We start from the raw sequence: 20,583 nt of genomic DNA, 5'->3' as shown, positions 1-20,583 counted from the left end.
TCAGAGATTCCAATTATCCGATATCGGAAAACCAACATGCTTTCCCCAACCAAACTTTCAAGCCCAATCATACTTGGCACAACTTGCCAACCTTGCATTTGCATAATTCCCCTTTTCATTAAACACAATGTATTTTTGGGGTCATTCCCCAAGCCGAGTTAGATACTCATAGCCATAACTAACGATCATATTTGAACTTTCTTCCCCAACATGAGTCAGGTATTCCCATCTTCATGAGAAATCATCACTGATATGCTCTTCTTCCCCAACATGAGTCAGGTATTCCCATCTTCATAAGGAATCATCACTGATATGCTTTCCCCCAACAAATGATATGTATTCCAGTCATTGCTAGGAATCAACACTGAATTTCTGTTTTTCCTCAGCAGAGTCAGGTATTCTAGCTGTTGCTAAGAATCATCATTGTATCTTCTTGAGACGTCTATCCCTAGTCAAGTCAGGTATTCCAGTCGTCGCTGAGAATCGTCACTGAACGACTTTCTTCCCCAACAAAGTCGGGTATTCTAGTCGTTGCTAAAGAATCATCACCGTACCTTATTTATCTCCAGCTAAGTCAAGTATTGTATCTGTTGCTAGGAATCGTCATTGAACCTAGTTTTTATTCCCCACTGAATCAGGTATTCTAGCCGTTACTAAGAATCATCGCTGAATTTACTTGGTTAATTCCCAGTAGATGTCAGGTATTCCACTCGTTGCTAGGAATCGTCGTTGAATCTATATTTCCCCATCAGAGTTAGGCGTGTCAGTCGTTGCTAGGAACTACCTTCTTTTTCTCCCCAGCCAATGGTAGGGGCAGTTGTCTCTTATCTCTTTTCGAGATACTCATTCTCCAACAGAGTTTCTTCCCTCCGTCTTCTTGAGATTTTTGACACCGAAAGATACTTATGTTGCATACCTCATACTGCATACATAATCATCATAATCATGCGTAATCCCATAAACAAATCAACTTATATCAGCATTATCCCTAGAAAAGAAAATTTCCGGTTACTCATAATAGTATTTAATCCCCTCCTACCATGAATTCATAGGAAGCCATTGTTATTCATACCTTCAAATCCGAGAAGATTAAATAGGGGCAACTGTTATACCCTCAAACTTACCCTTCCCCATATCACTCTTTTGAGTCTTAAACCCTAAGCATACATCCCATACATATCATCTCATATGCATTTGTACTTGATGACCATAATAATCCACAAGCCTAAAGCATGAGATTCATCTGCAAAGCCCCAAGATCCTCTGATCATGTTGAGGTGTGCCCAAGCCACCTTAAACCTAATATTATCCTCAAGCATCCCAAAAATCTTGGAGGATCTCCTAAGATATCTCACTCACTCCCCAAGTCCAATTTGGGTGGTGAGTCCCCTTTGAGGAAGCTTCAAGATTCGTCTGGTCACCCAAGGACCATACCCTAACTCTTGGCTCTCCTTTTGGCTTATACAAGTCATTATACACCATGGATTTTGACCATGCCATTAGGGCCCCCTCAAATTCAAAGTTTGTTCATGCCCCATACCCTTTAAATATCTTAATTTGATCCCTACATCTTAAACCCTAACTCATTTGACCATGGTTCTTGATGAAACTGGTGGCTCAAGGAACCCTAGTTTGAGGATCTTTTGGTCATTAACCTTGCTCATTTTTGGCTACCCAATCACCCTACCACTTATTAAACATCATTTCATGTCCCTTATAATAAAAATCAACCATTTATACATCCATTCAATCCATGTTACAAGTAGTTGGTTTGTACATGATTTTTCAACTTTCCATTACTTGATCCACCCACCAATTTGACCTAAAATCATTCCACAAAGGTACAAACCTCATTTACTATCATGTTATGATCATTTAAACTCAAAACATCCATCATTGTGACTTGGTAATCAAGAAATCACAAAATCACCAAATTAGGTCATGTTGGTTGGTCACATTTTGGCAAGAATGGTCTATGGGAAGTTCCAAAGACCATAACTTTCTCATTTTTCAAGATTTTTTAAATTCCAATTCTATCCAAATGTCCTAAATAACTTTCTCTCTGACTTTTTTTCAAGGTCCAATACCTAATTCATTAAGGAAGGGGTACAATTTTACTATTATCCTAGCTGGTCCAACATACCCACCATGCCCTAAAATCATGTCACGACCCCTACTTTGACACATTTCCATTTCCAAACCACAAAACCTTTTGACCTGGTTCTTTTTGCATTAAATCAAGATCATATCAATTAACAAATGGGCCAAAATTGAGAATAAGTGCACGAGCCAATTTTATTTGGCCTTGGTTCAAAGTTGCTGACTTGCCATGATGCACAAACCAGACGTGTCCAAGGCAAATTTTGCAAGCCGATGCACTAAGCTCCAAAATCAATCTAATATGATTATTTTTGGCCCCTAACACATTTCATATCATAGTGTGAAATGTTCGGAAGTCAATTTGCAAGCCAAAACCTCACCAAGGAAGGAAACTGATCTCAAGTGCAATAATCGGTTTTTGCCCAAAATGGCAAAAAGAAAATTCTGCAGCAGACCTTATCATTGCCATTGGTTGTTCCAAATCGATGCTAGGGACTAAAAATAACATGTTTGTGGTGCAAAAAAGCAAATATCATATCATTTTCATTGTTCCTCAAGTCAATCCTAAGCATGCTTCCAAGTCACATGCCACTTCTGATCAAACCTCTACGTTCTCCATCCAAAACCATTCACACAACTTCCCTATAAATAGGGGGAGGTGTTCCACGTAAGAACCAAGATCTCAAGCCCCTCAACCCTCTACTGCATTTTCCATTTAGAGCTTCCAAAACAGAACATCAGGTTTTGAGTTTCAGTGAGTCTCAACTTCAAATAACCACCCAAAAACCTTCACCAACTATCATCCAAGCTTTCTAAACACTTAACTCCCCTCCCTCAAGCCTCACCTGACCTAGGCTATACCATCAGAAAACTCCCCTAAGCTACTTTTGATCAGGTAGATTTCTCCACCCCCATCATCCAAATAAGTTACTACTTCCCTCGAAATGTTTCTCTGATCATTTCCCCCAACTTTACAACTTTGATTACTTAGCATTTGGAATTTAATTTTTGTTTTAGATTAAGTTCATTATTCTTATTTTTGATAAATAACTCCACACTCAGAGCCAAACAATGGCTCATGAGTGTGGATGATGATTTATTTTTGCTCATATAATGAGGTTCCATGAAAAAATCCTGTTGATTTCGCTTATTTCCAACCTTTGATTTTCAAAAAATTTGAGGTTGAAGATGACCTCGAGTCGTTACCTTACGCCAAATTCAAATTCAAAAAGAATTTGTGTCTTGTTGTGATTGGATGTTTAGCGCACGAATCCGTTTTAAATATTATTTATTTATTTATTACTTCGATGTGGTTAGTTATCACAATCGGGCTTATGGACCAATGGGTGAGGGGGTTGATCCCCCCATGACCCCAAGGTTAGAGGTTCAACCCCTAGTGTCTACATTCTGCCCATTTTATTTTTAACTTGTTTCATTTTATTTATTTATTTTCCAGATTTATTATCATTTTGATTTTATTTTTTAACCCTTCCATTTTTATTATTTTGCAAATATGTTGAACATAAACCCCCTTTATTTTTGTGTCTAAAATTTATTGGTGACTTGTTTCATTTCATTTGAGTTATTTTTGGTGGACTTATGGAGTCTTGAACTCATGGACTAATGAAATTTACTTAAGTTATTATATGTTTAGATTATGGTTGATTAAAACCTTCCATACTTCAAACCTACCATTGGACGATCAAGTGTTCATTCATGGTACTTTGAAGCATGGATAGGTTTACCCTACTTCAAATAACTTGGTCATTTGACTCGTGGATTAATTATTATCTTGTTAACTTGGATTCATCTGATACATTATGTTTCCTTTTGGTTCATACTAACCTACTAACCACTTTATATCATTTGTTTATACCATGTGCTAACCCTTATTACCTTGTTAATATTATGCCTTGTCCATATAACTTAACCTAACGTTACTAATCTTTGGTTATCATCATCATTGTTATTATTCATTGCTATTTACTTTTTATTTACATTCAAGTACCCATCATCATCATTATCATTGTATAAACTCCGTCGTGCATGTTTATTATATTATTTTTACTTTATTGTTATCATACTCATAAAATCAACAAAAACATGACAAAATTATAAGACCAAAAATAATCCATTGCACTTAACCAACATGGACTTAGAGGATCCCATTTAGTACCTTTGTTTGGAGGCTTTTCCATTACTTTCTTGTGACACTTTCTTTCAAACACTTGGGTTTCATCTGTACTTACATTCCAGCTGTAAGAATGACATCGTGGCACCACCTTATGGGGACATGTTTGTAAGACCATTATCTTTTGTTTAACATATGTCACTTTTGCACACACAAGGCTTTCTCTTGGGCTACTTTACAATGAGACCATTTTATTTTCTTGTTGGTTACCTTGCATTCATGTTGCATAAGCCAAAATTCTTAATCAAATAAACAAACCCTTGATTCAACTCCAAGTGGCCTTTTCACAGTCAAATTCAAACCACTTAATAACTACGATTTAGTATTGTACGCCACGAGCCTTGAGTGGTAGAGAATGAGTGATAATGGAGCATTCCTACTCTCACTTTGATTATTTTGGACGCAAGACGCTTGGCTTATTGTCTAGAATATTCTCCTTCGCCCCTAGACTTTAGTGCAATCTAATCATAAACGTTCTTTTCATAAACCCTTGTTTAAGTTAAGATCAACATAATCCATCAAACCTAACTGTTGTACCTTAGGGAACCCACCCGAAAACCCTTTTCTCAAAGGTAAAATCAATCAACATACAAATAATTTTTACTCTGAACTACAGAGCTCTGATTCCTCATCCCCGAATGAGTGATACATAGGCACAAGGGTCACAATCCTTGGCGAGCACCATAATAAAAAACCAAAACTCCTCTATGTCACACACATTCTTTTGAAAAATAAAACAATAACAAGATAAATCCTCATGTACGTAAACAATCCAAATGGTTCCCATGGAATACCATGGACGTGGGGGGTGTTAATACCTTCCCCTTGCGTAACCAACTCCCGAACCCTAATCTTGGTTGCGATACCGATTCCTTATCTTTTTCTAATGCTTCCCGTGCGCTTATCTTTTTTGAGGGTTTTATCTACTATTTCCCCTCAACTCTCCGATAGAGGCACTCAAATAAAAATCGGCGTCGACTCTTTTGATCTTTTGTTCAGTCTATCCAGTTCACTCGTTATCGTGAAACCCCGATGACGGCGTCAATGCTTCAGAGTTAGAACCTGTTAGCAAAAGCTACACACTAGATAAAACCAATCAGTGTACATAATTTTTCTCTAAGAAATAGTGCATTGTTATCATCAAAACTAAATGCCAAATGCATAACCAAATCTTGTTCTAACAAGATAGTGTTGTTCCAAGGGAAAATAGACAAAAAAAAGTATTGGGTTTAGGTTTTTCAAGGAAGTTATAAGCTTGCTTAAAACTTAAGAGATCATTTTCAGTTTTTGTCCAGACAATAGAATCATCCAAATCTCTATCCGGGAGTTGAATATTGGAAACGATGACATGCAGATTAGGGAAAATAGTTGATACGTTTATAGGGAAATCCCAAATCTTATTTTTTTAAGGTATCACTTACTTTGTATGTAAGGGTTTTATGAGATCTCTTATGGATTTTGAATTTGTAATCCAGAGGTTTATCAAGCCAGAGGTCGATCCAAAAGTTAGTGTTTTTTCCATTTCCAATTAAACAATGGGAATTATCTGTATCAATGTTTAAAGAGTCTTTGATGCTAATCCAGATAGAAGACTTGATTGAATACTTGATTGTTCTAGTATTTCTTCTGACCCTCGTAATAAGGATGGTGGACCAACTATTATTGGCTTTGAAAAAATTCCAACAGAGATGCAGATTCGAGGCCTGGTTGAAGATTTTGACAGATTTAATATCAATGCCACCCTCTTTTATGCCTTTGCAATAAGTATTCCAGGCATATTTTTGTAGAATAGAGAATAGAAAACTGAGTTAAATATGATTTTTTTTAAATAGAAGGGATAATATAAAGGAAAAAAACACACAAAAGTTTTAGGAAATAAGGAGTAAGAAGAGAGTGGAGGCAACCCTATGAGAGCAAGTGAAGGAGAGAACGTCCATAGCCAAAGTTCAAAGCTTTTCTGCAAATTCGAGGTAAGGGGAGAGAATTATTCAATATATGGGTGTTAAGCATGAGGGTTGTGGGGTGTCCTTATCCTCTTTCTCTTTCTCTCTTTTATGTTTCCCCCTATTGATGAATGAATTGAACCTTGAAGGAGTTTATGCAAAACCTCTTAGGGTTGTTGTTGTTAATCCTAATTTTCCAAGCTTTGTTAATTAGTGAAATTATATTATATGTGTTAAAATTTTACGATTGATGCCATAAAGTTCTCTATTGATATGGATGTTATCAACGATATGATATATGTTAAAATGTTATGATTGATGTCATATAGTTCTCTGTTGATATGGATGTTATTAATTTACATGATATGTGTTAAGATTTTGTGATTGATGAGTTATGAGTTGTGATAAGAAATGTTATTGTTGATGAGAAAATATTGGTTTCCGAGTTTGAACTACCATGAGAGTGAAAATATAAAAGTCTAAAACTATTGCAGAGAGAAAAATCGCAGATAGACATAGAAGGGAATTGATCGTAACTTGAGTTTCACAATCCTGTTTCAGGTGTAGTCACTTGCGTTAGAAATATAACATGATAATTTTTCTATTGAAGTGGGTAAATTGGGTCGAGGAGTGCTACAACAGTTGCAGTTCTCTGGTTTTTATACCAAAAGCATAGTTAAAATCCAGTCTTATAATGGTCTTCTTGTTTCACAAATAACTGGAGTTTCCTAACTCCGATCAAAATGAAATTAATTACATTTGAAAGAGGGTTTAAAGAACCTTTGAACTGGAGAGTTTTAGAATTTTATCATAAGTCTATAATATTTGGTGCTATTGGGAAGTTATACATTTGTTGTAGAGTTTATGCACGAATATTGTGATATGGTTGAACTGAAACGAATAGAACTAAAGTTAGAATACTCTGATCGAGATGCAAGCAATTGTGTTTCAAAGAGGGTTTAAAGAGCCTTTAAACATAAGAGTTTCATAATTTTATCATAAGTCTATAATATTTGGCGCTATTGTGAAGTTAAACATTATGCTTTAGAGTTAAATCAAGGGTGTTACAATGGACATCTTTCTGTGACGGCTAGCGACAAACTGGTGCACGAGCTTTCTTACCAACTCTTGATAGATAGCGATGGAAGCACGGGTTAAACCCATATACCATTGAATGGTGGCTTCCCCGGAAGTTCCAGATAGCAACTTGCACTTCAGGGAGTGAGACGCTTCTATGATGGCCATTTGTGTGTTCACATAGGTGACATGCTCGTGGGGGTCAATGTACCCATCAAACTTGACCAAAGAGGGAGGTTTGAATCCCTTCGAAACTGGCACCCCTCATATCTCGTCTAAGAGTGGTTGGGGCTCCAACAATTCCATCTCTTATGGGGGACTGGACTTCTGTTGGCATTGTCTGATATTGTGGACATCATCCTCTAGTGTTTAGTTATGACGGCGTTACTCGTTCATGGTGACACATATCTCTGCTAGGGTGTCAGCATCACTGCTACCGCTGTTATGTTCTAGCATAGGGGATGAAACTCTCTTTTTAACCATGGCCGAAAGTGGATAACTGTAGGAGTGAAAGGTAACTGTGAGTAGGGCGATGTTGATGGAGAAAGTGTAACCCATGTTAGTGTTACTGAGACCCCATGGTGGGCACCACTATATTGGTAAAAAATTACATGTGTGTGTTTCTCCTACAATGGCATGGGAGACTCAGAGGCCTTTGTAGGTGTATAACAAATAATAGTAGTTAGAACTTACCCACGGTAGTGAGAAACCTTGTACCGTGGTGATTTGTGGTTGTTTTAAGAACCTGCTCACGTGAAGTGAGAGATCTTGCTACGGAATAGTGTGCTTGGGTATAAGCGTATATGGGGGTGTGATTTGTATGATAGAAAATTTGTCCATTCTCCCCTAGGGGGTATTTATAGAAGCTCTTGGGTCTATGGCTTGAATAACTTTTTGAGGTGAAAATTGGTCCCTTATGGGCAGGGGGAGTTAATTTACCACCTACTCTTTCAGAGATAATAATAGACTCCTTCTCCTTTGACTAACGGCTTTAAACACATCATCAATAGTGAGGGCGAGTCCTTTATTCTAGTCGAAATATCGCTCAAGCGACGTCACACTCGAGCGAGAGCGCCCTTATTGAGGATACTCACAAATATGACACTGCAACTACTGTCATAAACCTCACAAAAAAAATCCAATTCTTCACTCTCGGACTAAACACATCGAAATTAGTCACCACTTTATTAGAAATCATGTTGGAAAAAAAATCTTATTTGGGCATTGATTCTATTGGGTTTTCGTTGTGTTATGGTGTAGGCTTGGATATTTGCTCTATTGTAAAGTTGTTTCCATGTTTTCCTTTTTCTTGTGCTGGGCGCGTCTATTGTGAGCAAAAGGGTGGTCTTAGTCGTGGGGATCTTGGCTTTTGTAATTTTGGTGAGGGATTCAGTGTTTAAGAGGTGGTTTTGGTGTAATCATAACTCACGTTCAAAATCATATGTACTGTCTTGTCTTATTACTAGCACTAGTAAATACCTTGCACGGGATTGTTATAAATAATATTATTATATAAATATTAGTAAAATATATAATAAATAATATGTTTAATTAATTAAAATCTAACATAAAGATTAATTGGGCATAGTTAAACTAAATTATACAGTACAAAATATAAATTTATTCTTTATAAAATAATTAGACACTTTCAACTATTAAATAGTTATGATTATCATATTTTGGTTATTGAATACATGCACCAAGTTATAAATTTTCCAAATTTGAGGTGAATTTAATTTTTTATTTAAATATTAGTTTCATGTTTCTTTTACCTATTAGTATTTTTTTTATCTATTTGGGATAAACATATGTTTATTTTTTTATATTTATCAAATTCAAATATTTTCCCCCTTCTTTTATATATTTATCGTTGAAAAATTTGTTGTTCCATATTTTTTGTTAAAAAATATTCAATAATAAATATTCGCCTCACAATTTTTTTATGTACCACTCGAAATCATGTGTATAGTATTTTTTATACTTATTTGTGACAAATATTTGTTCAATATATTTTTATTGTCTCGATCTAAAATATTTATTTAGTATTTTTTTCATATAATTATCAATAGTAGATATATGTATCTTTTTTTTAATGTTATGTCAATTATTTACTAAAATATTTTAATATATTTTTAAATTTAAAAAAATACATCTATGTATCGTGTATGATTTTTATAAGAAATTATAATTTATATATCACAACTATTCTTGTTTTTTATTTAAATATATTGAATAAATATAAAATCTAACTTTTTGTGTTAAGCAAAAATGGTATTTTAATATTTTTTAAATATTTTTTTAAAAAATTGAAAATACTTTTAATATATGAATTATAATTTTTTATAAAAAATCATAATGAGACATTGATATAATTTTTTTAAATTTAAATAGACATTGTTATATAAAATGATAATAACCACCAAAATCTCATATATGATTACGTGGTTCGGATTTAACAATATTCATATTTTTCAAATGATCTAAGCCTACATGTATTATGATTTTAATAAGAAAGATGTTTACAAATTACTAAATTTAACTAATTAATTATTAATAAATATTTGTCTAATATAAAAATTGTATTCTTTTAACGGTTTGTTAAGCAACTCATTTTCTTGAAAATCAACGGAGAAAACTAATCTATACAAAAAATAGTTTGTGAATTATAATTTATTTTTATTTTCTTTCGATGACATTACAAAAAAATATTAATTTTAATTAAATTTTAGTGATAAAATATTTTTTCCTATGTATATATATGAAAACCATATTATAGTTCTATATTATAATTATTTTCATTTCAGTTTTAAATATATTTAAAAACTATTAAATTTGATAAGTTAATTAGTGACATAAGATTTGTTCATGGTATAAATTCTAAGTTTCATTGAATTTTTAAGTTACTTTAAAATATAATTTAAAAAATTAAAATTAATTTAATATAATTATTTTCATTTTTGTTGCTGATAATAATACAAAATATGTATTTTAAATAATTATTTATTGACTAATATACCGTCATTTTTGTATGTTTCAACAATATTATAGTAGTTAATTTTTAAAATTATAATTACTCTTTTTTTTATTTTTATAGTAATAAATTTAAAAAATATTTATTTCAACTAATTTTTTAGTTATGATTATTTATTCCATGTATGATTTTAATAATAAAATGTAATTTATTTATTTTTATGTTAAACATGAAAAGTTAAATAAAGATAATATTAAAAAAAATATTATATAAGAATGAACAGGTGTCAAAAATATAAGCATGATAAATTTGATAAAATTATAAAATTATAATAGTACAACAAATTGCTATTATTAAATTAATCATTTTTATGTTGCATTCATAAAGAAAATTATAAAATATCCTCTATAAATTTAACATGTCATGATAAAAGATAAAGGAAAAAGAGTATAATTGTAAATTTGATGGCAATGTATTTTCTCAAGTTTATAATTGATGACTTATATTCATGATTTTATATTATTTTATTTGTTAAAAAAAATTGAAGCCATTATTTTATTATTAATTTTAGCATTTATTTTTTAAGAAATTCAAATATAATAAAATTTTCAAAAGTTTTTTTTTAATTGTGGAAATTAGAAAAATAAAATTATTATTTCAAACATTAAAAAATAAAATTTTATGAAACATTTTTTAAATATTACTAACATATACTGTGTAGGGGCATAATAGTGAAAGAGAAAGAAAAACATGAAAATGAATTAAGATGCTTTTAAGGGAGTATTGGTATACTGACAATTTTGCATTGGAGTCTACGAAATCAAATTCAATGTAACGAGGTAATACTAGACAAATGACTAAACATGAGCACTACAATAACAGCTATTAGTAGCCTAGTAAACCTCTGCAAAAGTTTTAAGTGATATGGCAGACACTGCAAAAACATCATATGACTACAAAATTACAAATCCTTTTTGGCAAGGGCATATACAATTTGGAAAGAGCTTCACGGATGCCAACAAAATATATTTATCCATATGTAAATTGTAGTTGTAGTATAAGCTATCAATTGAGACCAGTTCACATTTTTATCCTGATGTAAATTTTAGTAGAGTAGTATAAGTTATCAATTGAGATTAGTTCACATTGTTTTTTGAAGTTTATATGTTAGTAATATTTTATCTTGTTGATGGTGAGTTCTGGTTTACTATTGGCATCTTCATTACTCAGATATGTAGTAGGACAGTTATTGGCTATAATTTGCTTCTTCATTACTATATGGCACATGCAATGATATCTACAAATACTTCTACCAACAAGTTAATAAATATTAAAGGTGAAAGTTATTTATGGTTGGAAAGTATTTACTTTAAATTTGACTTTTTTATTGGTTTTTTTAGAGTGAGATTCTACGTTTCAGATCTTCTAAGATAGCAGGAAAAATAAATATATTTTTGCATGCAAAAGCATCCCTTCAAAAGAAGTTGGTTTTTTTAGAGTGACATTCTATGTTTCAGATCTTCTAAGATAGCAGGAAAAATAAATATATTTTTGCATGCAAAAGCATCCCTTCAAAAGAAGTAAAATGAACACACACAAAAAATATAAAAAAAGTACAATTTAAAATTTTATGGTGGTTCGTCACTTTATATTTCAATCATAATATCTATACAAAAATATTTTATTATTGAAATTATAATTTTTACAAGAAAAAAATTACAAACTCTCTCGTTCAATTGCCATTTTATAAAGAGAAACTTCAAACTCTTCAAATCTGACAATCAGAAGTGGTGTGTTTAATAAGGTTTATAATCTAAATCAAACTATATTGAAATCTTAAATGATTGTGATAATCCACCTAGTAAAAATATTATGGATAAGATTATGAGAGTTGAAATTGACTCTAGTGAGCCCATGCATAAATGTGACCCTAAAGTTACTAGAGAAAATGTTACCTAAGAGGTAGTGAAGAGGTTAATGGTGATGTCGATCAAGAAATGGATGAAGTTGACAATGAAGATGTTTATTATTTTGGACCGGCAAAAAAGCCCAAAGAAGCAAAAACCCAATAACAACTCGTGGAATCTTTTTGTGCAAAATAGGTGGACTATTTTCTCCAGAGGATTAGGTAATCCCTCACGTGATTGCTTTACCAGCCGTCCAGATCAATCTTATGGCTAACCGCATCTCACGCCTCGCCACACGCGTTTAGTTGACAACACTTTTTTCCTATTTAAAAAGGAAAGCACACCATTTCACATGTATTCAAATTCTTTCTCATTCAAACTCCATTTTTCACTTTCTTACTGACGTGAGCGTTCGAGTGCTAACCTTGCAAGTAACTCCATCTCCAGTGCAACAGAAGCTCCTAACCACCACAATATACTACAAATCCATTCTCTTAGATCAAATACAATTTTGACATGGAACATTGGCACTATATGTGAGAAACGACTTTTGATTCATGTGATTCTCCACAATCAAACTTCTCTTGATTCAATCAAATCTCCTCCATTTGAAATCCAAATCTCCTTCAATCAAAGCACGTATCTCCATATCATGATCACTTATGTCAAAATTTTAGACCTTCCTCATTTAGATCCTCCGTCATATTTGTCGACAATGGCAACCTCCAAAGTTACTAGCTCTACCGTACCCAATGGCAAGCCAGTGTCGCCGCCACAACTTCAAGAAATCCCCCACCTTTTCCTCATGGGATGAATGATCAAGTCCTGATGACTTCTCTATCCCTTCCCCCGCTACAAGATCATATCCAACCTAGGAAAAATCAATGAGTTTTTCAACCTCCTTCTTTCCAATGATCCGCAACACAATTTCACTAGAGCGAGCCTTCATTTAGACTTCCACTGCTGCCAACAATGCTTGGACAAAAAAAATTCCTCAACCTTCGACTGCTGCAAGTTAACCTTGGTGGGAAAGAAGCCAATGGTCTGCTAAATATCGTCTACCAAATGATGCAGTAGTATAACTCTTAAGTTATAATAGAGAGACTATTTTAGTTCAAAGAAAAGTATGCACAATGCCAATTCAAAGAACAACTCCGTTCAAAAAAATGCTTTACACAAGAACCAAATCACTATCCTTGAACCTATAAGGGATCCATAAGAGATCTAGAAGTCACCAAGCTACCAATGGCATTACAGGAACCATACTCCTTTCGCCAAGATGAAGACATACTCCTCCTGAAGTTCTTCATCCTCGAAGGAAAGAAAGATATAAAGAAGATGCTCTCGCTCATACTCGGAAAAAAAAATCCCATATCCACTTGCATCCTAGATAATACAATTTTAAAATAATTGTAGAAGTCGTTGAAGCTCCAAAGTTACGATAGGACAAGGGATCCAAATGTAAATTTTGAGCATGTAGATGATCCACTAGACTACTATCATGTCGGCGAACCTGTGATCGTGTAAACTTTTTTCATTAAATTATCCAGCTTGGTCGTGGCTTGGTACAAATCCCTTACAAACAAAATTATAAATTCTTGGAATAACTTATGTGAAGGTTTTACCTCTCACTTCACTGCTAGGAATAAGCAACTAACTACCATGGTCATACTCAACATAATTGTGTAAGGTAAGAAAGAAACCATCCACGAGTACATCGACCACTTCACTAAACTGTGGCTGTTAGAGGTTCGAACGAAAGCCTGAAGTGCTGGATCTTTGAAAGGGTCATGAGACTAGATTGTGCATTCTTAAAAAAGTTAAGGAGTAAAGAGGCTCGTAACCTAAAGGACTTGTTGAGTAAGGAGCAATCATATATCAACTTTGAAGAAAACCTGTTGGTCGCCAAGGCCAACCATGGATTGGAAATGTAAAACCTAGCAGTCCATTATAGAAAGAATTCAGGAGGTCCAAAATTGAAAATGAGTGTTAAACTCGCTCATGGTTTGACGTTTACACCTCATTGAACACTTTCCGGGAGAGAATATTGAAGGAGTGTGCAAGCACAAAGTTTAAAGAAGTTGAGATAAGGAACTTGTACCTGGTCAAGCAGACAACCTGGACGAACAAATCCAAATATCATCGTCTCCACAATAGTCACGACCATAATACAAACGATTGCTTCCAACTGAAGGATGCAATTGGAGGGCAAATCAAGAAATGAAAATTGGTCGAATACACAAAGTACGACAAGAGGGATTGAGAGGACTTTTGAAGCAAAAAAAAAAACAATCCCTTAAGAAGAGTTTTGAAGTTGTCTCCGGGAAAAAAAAGCAGGGATGTGAGCAACGAAGAAGAAAAAGGGCCCAAGGGGAAACACCAATACATCGATTTCATCATATGAGCCCCCTACACCAAAATACAATCTTAACTTCCACCACACCTAACTTACACCACAATTCCTCAACCTAACTTCCAATTTCAAACACCCCAACAACAATTCTTGATTTCACCATACCAAACTTATACATCAACTCCTCAATCCAAGTTCAACTTGCAAAATTCCCTAACAAGTCTGCTTTAAACCCTCATTCTCTCAACATCCAACAACTATCACATATTATTATTAGCACCCCACAATTGAAACACAGAACCCATACACCAACACACCACCAACATAACCACAAAATCAATTCATGTCAAGGAATGAATTTAATTTCAATAACACAAAACTTATGGCAAATATAGATTGGACGTTATTTAATTTGCAAACATTCACAGTATGTTTAGTTATTCCAATGAAGATAGTTTTTCAACCACCACATATCGCATCAGATCAAGATTCAACCACTGCACCATCCTTTATCATTATCCAAGACGAAGAGTAATTGTTATTTGACAGAAAATGACATTAAATTATATCTCACCAGTCAGGCCCAACCTTTAGCAAGCGCGGCAGGTGCTATAGCTCTGGACTCCAAAATTTGGGGGCACACATTTTTTTTAATTACTACAACTATACATTTTACACCTACTTTTTTAAAAATAAGTGTTAAATCATAATGCTTTCAAAATCTATTTTACATTTGTTTGTTAAAAATAAGTGTACAATCATATTCTATTTTTAAAACTTATAATTTTATACCAGTTATTTTAAAAATTTAATATAAATTTATATATTTTTAAACCTATTTTTTAAATTAGATTATATCCATATTGATTTGGCCGATCACTTTAAACCACAAACTAGTTTTAAAATATTATTAATAGTAATTTTTGAATTATCTCATTTTTTGATGATTAAATAGTACATAATATTATTCATTTAATTAATAAATAATATATAATAAATTTTTAATATTAAAAAAATAATTTTTTAATCAACTAATTAATTAATTTTAAATATAACATATTTATAAAAGAACAATAAAAAAAGCCACAACACTTCCCACACCAATTGAAATGGCGTGGCCCGGTACACTAAATTTTGTTTTGTTATTTAGCGACTTAAAGTAGAAAAATAGAGAATTAGTTTGAAAAGTAAGATCGATAGAAAATATAACGATTTTATTAAAAGAATCTCTTTGTTTTCTTATCTAGAAATGTACTCAAAATTAGAACTATTTACATAATCCAATAATTTGATAATATTATCATATTTGGTTAAACGTGTGATGATACTCGATAAGGACATTACATACATGTACAAATCAAAAAGGACAATAGTAGATTTTCAAAGGCAAAACAAGTAACCATAATCTACACGTGGTTTCTAATCCATAAAATAACTAACGTTAAAAAAAAAAAAATCTGAACCATCAAAGCCCAAAAACAACACAGAAAAAAAACCAAAGAAAGAAAAACATAGTACAAAAGTAGAACTCAATCAGCTGATACTGTCTCCTTTACAAGCGGCGAAACGTACTCTCAATTTCTCGCCACCAAATACCTCTCTCTCTCTTAAATCTCAAAAAACGTTTCTCTTTTTTTCCCTCTCTCTCTAAAACAAAAAAAAATTCATAACCCCACATTACCACTGATTCACCTCTCTCATAACAAGTAACAACACATACAAAGTAAGCAAACATTCTTTCTATGTTTATGTTTGTTGTTTTCTTCTTTTTCATTATTTTCCCTTTCATTTCAAAAATTACTTGATTTTCAAAAATACTTACTTTTAGTACACAGATTTCTTAATTATTATTTTATTCTAAATCGGATTACTATATCTTTTTCTTCTTCTATTCTCTTCCCATTCTTCTTCTTCGTTTCGTTACTTTCTCACTCCAAAGTGATAATGGCGAAATTTTTTATTTATTTTTTATTTTTATTTTGACTTGTGGAAAATAATAATTGACTTATTTATTTGTTTTATTTGGAGAAAAAAAAGGGGGCGATCATGATTTGAAGGCGTTGATTGTGGTCTGTTTCTGAGTAATTTCTGTTACTTTCTCGAAAAAAATTAATGGCGTCTTCGTCATGTTCTGGAAATTCTCTCTCAAATGTGGATCGTTTTGTTCTCAGCGTCACTCCAGAAGTTCCTTCTCACAATCTTGTTCTTCAGGTATTTTTTTTAAAGAATTCAAAAAAAAAATTGTTGTATTTAGATTGTTCGTACATTAAGTGGAATCTGAATAAATTAATCCGGTAATGGTGGATTCAATTTGATGTAAATAAATTAATTTTGTGAAGATTTCTTGAGGAGGTAAAATTAATTAAGACTTTAACTTTATGTTAAATAAAGGTAGAAAAATGACATGGCTTTTGAGAATTGAATGATAAATAAGCTAGAATACGAAAGTTTGTTGTAATAATTTAATGATTTTTGTTTTGCAACAGTAATTATCTGTAACATCGGACTTTGTTTTATCTGAGTAAGGGGTCTTCAAAAGTGAGACTTTTATGTCCTAAGATTGCAAAATGCAATTATGAAGGACAGTTCAAACGACCCCGTTTTAACGAATATTCCTTGATACCATTTACATGTAGCTACCTTAGGTGACAAACGACATCTCAGCAACCCGCAAAAATAGACTAAAATTTTGGTCCGTTTTTTAAAAAAAAAATGAGGATAGGACATTTTTAAATTCTAAAAATTTTAAATTTATGTTAATGTTTGTGTCTCGACAAAAATGGAACCAACAGGTTAGAGAGGTGTAAGTCTAAAACTTAAACCATCCTGCGGACAAAAACAGACATGTCCGTTGGGTCGGACCCGTTTTTTTACAACAAATTAGAAGATATCGAAATATAGATTTAGTTGTTTAAAATATTCTCCACTAAAACCAACAAGAGAAAAGGCTTTGGTAAATTGAAAGGGGTTTAATTAACTACTTGGAAATGCTACTAGTACTATGGTAGTTTTAAATTTTATCATGTGTGGAAGTTTGTGATATTGTGATTTAGAGGAGACTAAAAAAATAGGAGATATATTTAATTCTTCTTTATCCATTGGTTTGGGTAGGACCAAGGCTTATCTGGAAAGATAAGCTTTGGAATTAATCTTTTAGAAAAGTTTAATGTCACGTGATTCTCATTGCTTCTTCACTCTGCCCCATGTTTGTTGGTTACTGAAAATTGGTCCCTGCATGAGGGTATAGTTTTCTAATCTTTTTATTATTGAACATGCTAATTAACTTAATTGGTTAAGCCATGATGTTCTAATAAAGAGGTTCTGAATTCGAATTCTGGCTACTAACGTCCTATCTCTTGTCATTATTATAAACAAAGATTTTATTTTCAAGTTTTTGAATTACTTATGAATCTTTTCAAGTTTATTGAATAACCGATGAATCTTTATTAATAATAGTTGTTGTAAGTGCGATTGATTAAGTCTTACATTGCTTATAAATGGACTCATATACCCTATGTCTTAATATTTTGGATAGAGATGTGCCTCTCTGGTGTTCTTGGAACATTGGACCCGTTGTTGCTGCTTCCGGTTTTCTTGATTGACAATGATTCGTTATAGTTAAATGGTCATTGGTACGGTTTTTTGATATGTTTCCTTGTGTTGTGTAATTTTGCAGAGCTGTTCTCATGAAGTAAATAATCAATGGCTACCTCTTGCAAAGGACACTATTGAATGCTTTGAATTGAAAGATCTTTGGAACTGCTATGGAAAATGGAGTGCATTGGGTGCTGGTACGCCGATGCTGTTGGGAAACAGCCATGCTTTGACGCAATATTATGTTCCCTGTCTATCTTCCATCCAAATCTACACCAGTAAGTCTGTTGCAGCTTCTTCCAGGTAAACATAATATAATATTGCACATTTTATTTACCAAATGCATCGACGAAATGGTTGAGCGAGTGATTTTCTTTATTCTCTTCAAGGAATAAGAAAGAGGATAGCGATGCAGCTGAATCTGAATTCGATTCCTCGAGTGACGATAGTGGAAGTGACAGTTCATCGAGATCATTAAGTAACAATTCTAGCAAGGCATGGGATGCTACTTCCTTGGATTCGAGCTCCGACCAATTGGGTTCGTGGCCAACAAGGGATATGCTTGGATACCTTTATTTGCAGTACACCGAGACTTTACCGCCTTGGTTGAGGGTTCCATTTGCTCTGAAGGTAAGACTTTAATTGATAAGTTGTTCTCGCAAGTTTTTGAAGGTAATACGAAAAGGAATGTAATTATATATATGGTTTCTCGCACAATGCCCGTCTGGCGATGTTTCTTGTCTCAGATATCGGAGCTTGCTAAAAGCCATCCAGCATTGATGACTTTAAAAAGTGTGGATGTTTCCCCTGCAAGTTGGATGGCTGTTGCTTGGTGAGCCGAATTAATTATTCGTGTTATCCTTAAATCTTGTTCTTGAACAGACAGATAAGTTGTGCCGCTACCCCTTTTTGGACGACAAAACCAATTCTCTTATAAACAACGTCTATAGTCATAGGATACACAACATTGCCGTAAAACATCTACTTTCTGTTAGATTTCAAGGTAGAACGTTCTAATGCCGAATTGTTTATCTTTGGATAGGTACCCTATATATTCCATACCAAATCATCAGCCAAGTGAAAAGGAGCTCTCTGCATGCTTCCTAACTTACCATACACTATCATCATCTTTCCAAGGTATCTTGATGTAGTAGTGATTTGTGCTTTTCCGATTAACACGTATGTTTTCAAAAAATCCAACAAACATTTGAAATCATTTGGAGTTTTTGCTTTGAGATGAAATGTACTTTCATAGCATATTTCATTTCCTGTGTTTTGAACTAATTTTACTTCATTTGTCAACGTTTTTGTTCCTTTTCTTGCATTCCAAGAAAGATACAATCTGTATGAGTACTCATTTTCATTCGCACACCCTCATAACATCGTAACTTTCTCTATTTGTATTTTTTGAACCGGAGTTGTTGTTCTAACAAGTTCTTATTCTGCAGATTGTAAAAACACATATGATGATATTGACATAGGAAAAGACATAGACTGTTTTGAAGAATGGGCAGGTGTGGGAAAGAAAAGCAAGGAAAACAAGAGTGGTTTTAAATCTCTGCCTCCTTTCGGGATGGCTAGTTACAAAATGCAGAAACCTTTTTGGTTAAGTTCATCATCCTCTTCAGAATCTGGTAATGAAAGGATGTCTGACATGTACAGCGCTGCAGAATCCTGGCTGAAGCAACTCAACGTTCACCACCACGACTTCAACTTTTTCAGTCTCCAATCTCCTTTGTAAATCGGTTTCCGTTTTTATTTACTAACTCGCTTCCGCCGTCTTATCTAGTTTGGTACTTGAACAGAAGAAGTTTTACTACCGGTGCAGTTTTGGAACAATGACAAACTGAGGTTATATGTCAAAGGATGTATAATCCTTAGCAGAGTTAAGTTTTGTTTATGGTGTTTTCCGGATAGATTTTTCTTCTATAAGCAAATGTTAGCGGGGTATGTTACTTTTTACTTTCAGAGTTCGAATCTTGTTCTTTCTGATTAGTACTTTTTCGATGTCTCTTAATTCGCCCATTCTGCTGAGAAATTAGTTTTCGATAGATAATATAGCAGTTTGGAGGTGACTGAACTATAATATCTTTTGTACATTTTGTTTATTTCTCTAAGGAATTGTTTTTGTGTTTTGTATATCCTTCTCTTCTTTTCAAGTTGTTAAACAAAGATGTTATCTTTGTGATTTTGGGGTTAGAATCAAGAATGGACACTAACTTCATTTTCTTTCAAGCATTGCCTATAGCTAAGTTGGAGGTAAAATTCCTATGTCATGTGAGTGTATGCATGCTACCAAGCTAAATCAAACACATCATAAATAAAAACTATTAAATAATTTTTTGTTCATATAAATACTATAGGTTTTGTTTTAGATTTTTAAAAAAAAATTCAACAAATTTTGATCTTTCTGTGAACTCGATTTAACATAAGTTGGTGTGACACTG

The 20,583-nt window shown here is 33.2% G+C and overlaps 1 protein-coding gene across 3 annotated transcripts; it reads left to right on the top strand.

Moving 5' to 3' along the window:
- Window positions 1-16,006: 16,006 nt before the first annotated feature.
- LOC127092100 (uncharacterized) lies at window positions 16,007-20,275 on the top strand. 3 transcript variants are annotated; one of them, XM_051030909.1, is made up of 7 exons: window positions 16,007-16,265; window positions 16,580-16,753; window positions 18,219-18,439; window positions 18,526-18,766; window positions 18,883-18,968; window positions 19,179-19,273; window positions 19,585-20,275. In XM_051030909.1, exons 2-7 carry the CDS (start codon window positions 16,655-16,657, stop codon window positions 19,875-19,877), a joined length of 1,035 nt encoding a protein of 344 aa, XP_050886866.1. In that variant the 5' UTR covers window positions 16,007-16,265; window positions 16,580-16,654; the 3' UTR covers window positions 19,878-20,275. The 3 variants fall into 3 exon arrangements, with proteins under 3 accessions (XP_050886866.1, XP_050886867.1, XP_050886868.1); XM_051030910.1 differs by lacking the exons at window positions 16,007-16,265; window positions 16,580-16,753 and adding an exon at window positions 17,676-17,783; XM_051030911.1 differs by lacking the exons at window positions 16,007-16,265; window positions 16,580-16,753 and adding an exon at window positions 17,837-18,130.
- The last annotated feature ends 308 nt before the right edge of the window (window positions 20,276-20,583 follow it).

The sequence above is a fragment of the Lathyrus oleraceus genome, chromosome 6, assembly GCF_024323335.1.
Source record: "Lathyrus oleraceus cultivar Zhongwan6 chromosome 6, CAAS_Psat_ZW6_1.0, whole genome shotgun sequence".
Taxonomy (NCBI): Eukaryota; Viridiplantae; Streptophyta; class Magnoliopsida; order Fabales; family Fabaceae; genus Lathyrus; species Lathyrus oleraceus.
The sequence above is the reverse complement of the archived record's forward strand: the minus strand, read 5'-3'. Positions and strand labels throughout refer to the sequence as shown.